Source organism: Adiantum capillus-veneris, chromosome 10 (genome assembly GCF_014529385.1).
Source record: "Adiantum capillus-veneris isolate H3 chromosome 10, ASM1452938v2, whole genome shotgun sequence".
Classification (NCBI taxonomy): Eukaryota; Viridiplantae; Streptophyta; class Polypodiopsida; order Polypodiales; family Pteridaceae; genus Adiantum; species Adiantum capillus-veneris.
In genome coordinates, this window is record NC_140940.1 from 160567037 (window position 1) to 160575186 (window position 8150).

General features: G+C 44.0%; 1 protein-coding gene across 3 annotated transcripts in view; it reads left to right on the forward strand.

Moving 5' to 3' along the window:
• The window catches only part of LOC147449963 (kinesin-like protein FLA10), a 117896-nt gene extending 109971 nt beyond the window's left edge, over positions 1-7925 (forward strand). Inside the window, exons 11-14 of one of the 3 annotated variants that reach the window (XR_015189490.1) lie at positions 3022-3360; positions 6691-6839; positions 7634-7684; positions 7788-7872. Coding sequence is in view for 1 of the 3 variants with exons in the window: in XM_086522307.1 (XP_086378433.1) it covers positions 3022-3360; positions 4074-4562 (828 nt within the window). In the remaining 2 variants the exon portion in view is untranslated. Of the gene's footprint in view, positions 1-3021; positions 3361-4073; positions 5028-6690; positions 6840-7633; positions 7685-7787 lie in introns of those variants that run through there. The other 2 variants (XR_015189489.1, XM_086522307.1) reach the window with 2 other exon arrangements.
• The last annotated feature ends 225 nt before the right edge of the window (positions 7926-8150 follow it).

The following is an 8150-nucleotide window of genomic DNA, read 5'->3' on the forward strand; positions in this document are numbered from 1 at the left end:
TGCTGCTCAAGAATAGATGCGTACAACCGTGCCAATGTGTGTCCAATCATGATAGTGCGATAGTTCCCAAGCTCCATAGGGTCTCCCGACTTGAAGATAGGTACAATAGTAGATAGGCTTCAAGTATCAGGCAAGCCTTCATACATTGCTAGAAGCTCTGCTAGTAAATCTTTGGCATGCGTGAAATGCCCAGCCACTAAGCCATCATGATCATATGCTCTCCCAGTCCTCATCCTGTCAATGGCCTTCCTCACCATCTCAGCAGTGAAAAAAGCACATGTGTGTGGGCATGGGTCGGGGGGATCGGGAAGGGGGGGCTGCTCAGGAACTGTGTACAGAGATGATGCATAGTGGCCCCAAGCCTCTCTAGAAGTGAAGGGAGGGGGGGGGGGGGGGGGGGGGGGGGGGAAGGAGTGCTCATGAAAGAGCCTCCATGCCTCCATGCCTCACGTGAGTCCTGACTTAAGAATAGCTGGTATAGATCCTGCTCTAGGCGAGCCAAAAATGCCCTCTTCTTCTGCCGCACTAGGCGTCGGAAGTCAATATGTGACTGCCTGTGAGTGATGTCCCCCAAAAGCACCTCCCTCTGAAGTCTAGCTCTAGTGTCTCGGCATTCCTCATCATACCAACTGTTCTGGGGCATGCTCCCCGAACGGCGTCTCTGCTCAGGCTGGGTATGTGGGTATGCCTCTGCTGCTGCATCATGTAGTGTCTGTGTCAGTATAGTAGTAAGCTCCTCCAGAGGTCGCCGTGGCTCCTCTGTGCACAGGCGTCTGTAGATCCCATCTATGTTTATAGAGTCCGTCTCGCGCGTGAAGGTGTAGCGAGTAGGGGCTGTTGCCCGTAGCCGGTGTGCTACACTAAACTGAAAAGAAATGGTGAGTGACACAAGAGCATGATCCATTGCCACACCAACATGTCTGGGTCCAACCGTGAGGTCTTGGATACTAGAGATGAGGCTCGGCTGTGCCATGACATAATCCACTGTGCTGGCTCCATGTCTGTGTGGAAAGCATGTAAAACCCCCCGCAGCGGGAAATCTCAGTAGGCCATTCAAGATGGCCAATCCATGTGCAATCCCCATGTCTATCAAGTGTCGTCCATACTCACTGTGTTCTCCATCCTGTGATAGTCTGGATAGGCCCGTCTGTGCAACATCCAACTCTCTCAGCATCTCCTCTAAAGCATCATAAAATACTGTCTGATGATGGGTAGTCCTAGCATTGAAATCCCCTAGAATGATGATGTCACCATTTCTAGAGAACTCCCATATGTCATCATCCAGAATAGAGAAGGGGGACTATGCTCTGGGTGGTGCATAAACTGACGTACATGGGGGAAAGTAGCAAATAGCAATGTAAAGATATCTGCCTGTCTCTGCTCTCAATCTCACCCACATGTACCTAGCTTGCTCATCCCTGCGGGCTATATGTATCAATGGCTGCAATTCCTCCCTGAATAACATTGCCACTCCTCCTGAGAGAGAGAAATGAAATGAAATGAAATGTTATATTAACGTCTTCAAAAGGCCAAAATGACCTATGAGACCAATCAGTTACAAAATAGTGAAGCTAATACCATGTCTGGGTACAAAAGAACTAGAAGTGGAACAAAATACTACTACTACTACTACAATCTAAAACTACGTGGGTGTAGCAGCTGATACAATAGGTACCCGGTAAACTGGATGTAACAGTGTGTGAAACAAAGATGGAAGAAATGGTGAGGATCCATCCTCATCTGCACTCTGGATGTCGAGAGAGTATGGCTCGAATCTTCTGTTGTAGTCTCCGGCGATGCTGTGTAGCTCCTCTCCTCAGTCGCGGTCGTCTGTATCTCTGTAGCTCCAATGCTCGGTCGATGAGAGTGCCAGTAGTGGTCGAATGAGTGTGGGACGAGCTCTGCAGTGGTGGCTGCTCCTTTGGCTGTCCCATATCTAGTGAAAAGAAATCTGTAATGTGTCTCTGGGACTGCCTCTCTCTAGCTCTCCCTAGTAAAGTGTCTCTATACCTGTGTAACTCAAGTAGATATAGTCCAAGACATCTCTGATCCTCATAACTCATGACCCTAGATAGAGGACCAAAACCCTCTCTGAATAAGCAGTGGAAACGCCCCCGTATCTCATAGAACACTGTGCAATGACATCTGTAGTGCAACTCTGTCTCTGGCTCTCTCTGGCATAATCGGCATATCCTGCTGTCTGCTGGTATCCCTCTGAATCTACCAGTCTCAATCTCGAGCTGATGTGAGGATGTGCGTATCTGACCAATGGCACAACGCAAACCATGAGACATATGTGTGTCCATGTAGCTGGGTCGAATCACAAACCCATCTCCTGTGAGGTGGAGAAGATGCTCTCTATAGAAAGCCATCTTCGTGCTCAACTCCTGAGGCGGCTCTATCCATGTCCTCCTGGTGTCGAGCTGGATCAGGTCCTGATGAATGAGTCTAGAGAGAGAGAGAGAGAGAGAGAGAGAGAGAAATGAAATGAAATGTTATATTAACGTCTTCAAAAGGCCAAAATGACCTATGAGACCAAAGCGTTACAATGTGGTGAATCTGATACAAAGTCAGAGTAACAAAATTAAAGGACAAAATGATAAAATAAAAGTACTATGGGATCCTAAACTGGTAGGTGTGAACTAAGCAACTAGCTAGCTGGGATAGCTAAATCACAAGTCACAAGAAATCCAGCATCGGTCGGTGGCGGATCTCATCAATCTCCTCCATGGACAATAGTTTGACCGGGCGTCGTGCATGTTAGGCGCGAGAGAGAGAGAGAGAGAGAGAGAGAGAGAGAGAGAGAGAGAGAGAGAGAGAGAGAGAGAGAGAGAGAGAGAGAGAGAGAGAGAGAGAAATGAAATGAAATGAAATGTTATATTAACGTCTTCAAAAGGCCAAAGTGACCTATGTGAGAGAGAGAGAGAGAGAGAGAGAGAGAGAGAGAGAGAGAGAGAGAGAGAGAGAGAGAGAGAGAGATTGCTTTATCTGAATCTTTTGATGATACTGGGAATTTTCCAGGTTATTGTCAACCTTCGCAAGGAGATAGACCAATTGAAAGAAGAAAATAGGCTCCTTCGCTCAAAACTTGGAGTGCCAGGTGAAGGAGACATTAAGGGTGGGACATCACCACAACCTGATGTAGAAACGAACCAACGTCAAATGTCTCTAGCAATCACGCCTTTTTCCAAACCTCTTGCTTGTGTTGGGGAAGAAAATGAGGCTCTTGTATCGAGGGAACCTATCAATAGTAATCAATGTGGGTGGATGCTTGATAAAGAGAGGATGCTGACACAGCTACGTACTGCAGAAAGGTTGTTGTGCAATAAAATGGCTCCAAATGGCAGAGAGAATGTACAGGTTGGCTGCTCTTCTTTACGCTGTCTGTCACTTATTGGTGTTTCAGGGTCATCCTATTTACTGTACTTTTGGGTCATTTCAGAGTTGCGGTTTTGTTTGTTTGAGTGCCTGTTTTTTATTCTGGACAGATTTGTTAATAAAAAGTTTGCATGATTTGATATTAAAACAAGTCAATGGAATTATGTCAAAGGAACATTTGCAAGCCTCGATTAAAATTTCCTATCTTTGTACTGTAACTTGGGGTCTGTGCCCTCGAGGCATTCTTCGTAACTGACTGCTGCCAATAAAGAAGTAAAATCATAAGATAAATATGTCAATATTTACAAGAACGATAGGAGATCTCTAAGGGTACCTAAAACTGCGACCTAATTAAGCAGATAGTTTTAGATGTACACGCGTCCTGGGCGGTTCTATTACGTGATGCTCTTCGGGAGCCTGATTGGAAGTATGCATGGGCTCTATAGGATGACTGGGGAAAGGATAGGTACCTAGGCTGATTATTTACTGGACATGTTGTAATGCATCTTGCGATGCAGCCGCAGTGTTTGTTAGGCTACAAGTATCTTTATCCAAACCATGCAGCTTCTGTTCTCATTCACTGCCTTTTGAGTCAAATATGATGAGTTTCATCATGAGAGGTTATATATAGTGCTCTGCATGGTTTGATCAGTTATTTTGTGGCTACTTTCATTCCATTTCCTGGCACTTTGCAGGATGCTTTGCAGCATGCAATGTGGCAGCAAGAACCAAAAGCTCCTATCATTGAAGGGATTGAAAACCTTTCACGAAGAACCCAGTCATTTCCAAGTGCCCAACCACTTCATAGTTATTCTGAGGATTCATACAAAAATAAAAGCTGTAGCATAAGCAGGGGCAGGAGTGATGATGTGGGTGTTGGAGGGCAACATCGTAAGATACACCTTGGTTTAGTAGGAAAGCAAGGAAGCGCATCAGGTACGTACAGAGGTTTAGAAGCAAATCAACATAGAATGTTGCAACCTTTCAGCCGTCGAAATAGAATTAGCGTGGATCATCTCAGTTCAAGGGTCAGGTCCAAAAGTTTGCCAAGAAGCATATCCAGCAGGGGTGGAACAAAGGACACTGGTTTTCAGGGAAGCATTACGGTGAACCAAAATGCATTTTTGCGCCTGCTAGACATCAATGTGTCAGACAAAGATGGATCAAATCTAGTCACTATTTAAGATTTTGTTCGCACAGCCAGAGCAGCAGCTGTTATCAGCAAGATCGATGATCTTTTGGTCATCATAAGGGCGTAGCATTTTGGTCAAAATTTTCCACGCGTGTGGCATTGGTGCAGATAGAATTGTGCATGAAAGCCAGTCCCTTGTAAAGTAGGCAATTTCCTTGTGTAAATGAAGTATTCCCATTCTATTGTTCTGATGCACTTGCCATACGGACTGGGGAGAGGTTTTCGTTATTCTAGGCTTTGTCTGCAAGGTAAGTCTGAGGACGTCCCACCTAAAATCACCTTATACAGGGCAGGCAAGAGACGTAAAGACATACACAGTCGTATGTTCAAGGAGTTACTTTACTGGAGGGCTGTGTGCGGATAGATTTCTAACAGTGCAAAAAGAACAGCTTTTTCTAATGTTGAATCCTCAGCCAGCTCTTGTTGTTCGAAAATCAACCTCAAGAAACAAGACTCAGATGATGGCTTTGAGCATGATTGAACCCAGCGGAAGAGGCTTTGAGGTGGCTGAAGAGCATAATCCTGGTCGCCTTTAAAATAATAGGTAATGCAAACGCCTTGGTTTATTTGCAGTATTTCAAAACCTGTCTAGCTTACTGCTGTTAATTAATGCTTTCAAGAGACTTGCAATCTAGCATGTGACATTAGCCTGACCAATCAATTTGTCATTTGCCATTGCAAAGTTAACTATCCATGTGTGCACATGTGCACGCTCACATGTGTGTGGCGTGTGAGCGCATGCGTGGGGTGTTTCTTGATGAGAAATCCCCTCTCATGTTAGATAGAGAAGAATCGACATCGTTCTGCCCTGTCTTCCTGGTATGACACATGAGAATTATAGAAACTCTACATTTTTGCTTTTGGAGGCGATGTGGAGAGGTGCCAGCAAAATGTTTGCAAAGTATGCATCCAGATATTGTAAATGTCATTTGGACAGCTTTTATCAGGAGCATGCATGAGATGAGGCAGATCATGGAGACATCCTACATTTGGATACGGAGCTTGAACTTGGATGCATAGTGTGTCTTTGGGTAATTGTTGGGAGAAGGGACAGAGGTGTGCAGATGGTTATTTTGTTGGTCTAGCTAGTCTCAGAGGATGGCATGCTTATGTGTCCCAGGGAAAACTGAGTTGTGCATGAGTCTTTCAGTTTGGAGCATCTCCTAGGTGCCTGAGTATGTTGAGAAGAGTGGTAGTATAGTGTCATCCTCAATATAGGATAGACAAGCAAGAAACACTTTCTATATATCTAAAATACTTTGGAGCTTCCAACTGTGGTATATCAGAATGGGTAGTAGCGTTTTTCATCAACGTATGCTCCTATACCAAGGCTTCTATCTAGTAATCCTTCCTGTCGCTAGCTGTTATCTTGTATTATTGTGTCTGTAGGTGGTGGTAATTGCTTTTGGGAATATAATTGGCAACTGTTTTCATTTTAGGAAGAAAAAGTCCTCCCTTTTCTTTCACATAAAATCATTTACACGTCTCTTGGGTGTGTGTCATAGATGTCTCTTCCGACTTGCTGCTCCAGTTCTCATTCTTGTTTCGTCATACATCTCTGATCTGGTTTTCTGGAGTTTTGGACTCCAAACTACGGCCTTTTGGTTGTTTTCTCAATTGTGCAATTCGTGTCTTTCTTCTGATAACGAGTAATCTGTAACTGTGCCAGCTGCAAGAGAGAGGATGGACAGATGTTGATTGCAAGGTGGACTCTGTATCTAAGTAGATGTTTTTATCTCGAGTTTTGACTGTTAAGACCAATCTGCGTTGGGTCTTGGCTCTAAAGAGTCCTTTGCCCTCCTTTGCAAGCCACTGCCTCTTGGTGCAGTCTTGGCTCTAAAGAGTCCTTTGCCCTCCTTTGCAAGCCACTGCCTCTTGGCACAGTTGTGAATAGACAATGTGCGCCCCCCCCCCCCCCCCCCCCCCCCCCCCTCTCTCTCCACGAAAACCTAAACACAATGAAAAACCCAAAAAAAAAAAGGGACCAGCCCCTCAACAGGTTCAAAGCTTCTTTCAATATGGGACATAACTCATGAGGTTGTATGAAAGCGAGTTTTTTTTCTTTGTATCTTATGCTTAGTGATCATAGTTCTAATGTAGTTTTTTTTTTGGTACTGCAGAGCTGTGATTCAAGATTGACCTTGATACCTGCTTTATATAAGCTGTAACCAGGTTATTGTAGCCCATACGAGCAACTTTAACAAAGCATATAGTGCTTCAACAGTAGGCTGATGAGCCGATTTTTGTGGTTGAACCTTCTGTGTATAAGGTAAAAGCCATTTGCCTGTGGGAGGTGTATGAAATTGTCTTTTCAAAAATTCCCCTCTTTGAAAATTTATCCTCGAAACTCAACCTTGCAACTTCCTTTCATGACATTTATGCTATTTGCGAAGTCTTTAATTTGTCACGTTCTTTTTTTTTTTTGACTGAGCTCTTGAGGTATGTCATATTTGATACTAGAATATACTATTGATGTGCCAAATTGAGACTTGTGCTCTCACCTAGAGACTCGAAACATCATACTAAGATGGTTAATGGCAAGAAAAATATAAGTGGGGAAACCATTCCAGGAAAGTGATTGGGTGGGGCATGTCCAGGGTGAAAAGGGCGGGCATCTTGAAGTGGCGAAGACTGGGTGGTGCAGTCTCAGCTGTGTGATAAAGTTTTACCCCAAAAATAGCCATCGCTATCTGGAGATTTTGAAGGTATCAATCACACTCTAGTGCCCGAATTCCTTGTCCAGAGGAACAGTGCCTTAAGACAGTGCATTCGGGCACTAGTCATGACTAGATGCCACATTATCATGATGCATGCTCGAGTGTTTAGAGGCTGCTCCAGAATTGCTGAATGGAACCTTGCCTACAAATCCTAGTGCACCAAGGGTAAGCGGAAGTCTTTTGACCAGGTTTATAGTGTGCTAAGTTTCTTGTATATTTTGTACTGGCTATGCGATTGTGGCTTGTGTTATTTTCTTGTATGCATACCCTTGTGTTTTTCCCAGTAATATACATTGATTAAACCCATCACATTCACCGTCTCTTTGTGGTATTTGTACCTGTCCAGGTCTGAACTTTCTCACCGAGATCCTAGTGACACGCCTTGTGCACTCAATTGGTATTAATCCTAGGACATCAATTTTGTTTGGCCACTGATTGTTTCTGTAATGTAGTACCCACATTGAAGTAAACCAAGATTTTTCTTTTGGCTGAATGTGCAGACATCAATTATCAGGGAACGTTTGCAGCCAGTACGATTTTGCTTTGCGAACACTGCGATTTCAGCATGTTCAGAAGTTTGCTCCTCCCTGGAAGTCCAGGGTTGCATACGTACTTTTGTGAACAGTATACCTTCTGATGTGGCTCTGTATTTTGAATAGGAGTGGCAACAATTATGTTTGCTGATATATGGTTCTGAGAGTGGTTATGGTAGGACTCTGTTGTGAATATATCTGGTTTGGGGTATGTAACATTTTTCTATTGTAAGGACTTTGTTTGTCATCTTCATAATGGTTCTCTTTGTTAGATGGTAATGGAAATCAAGATTTTTTGCATGATGAGGCTCACTCGTCAGATCTTTTGAC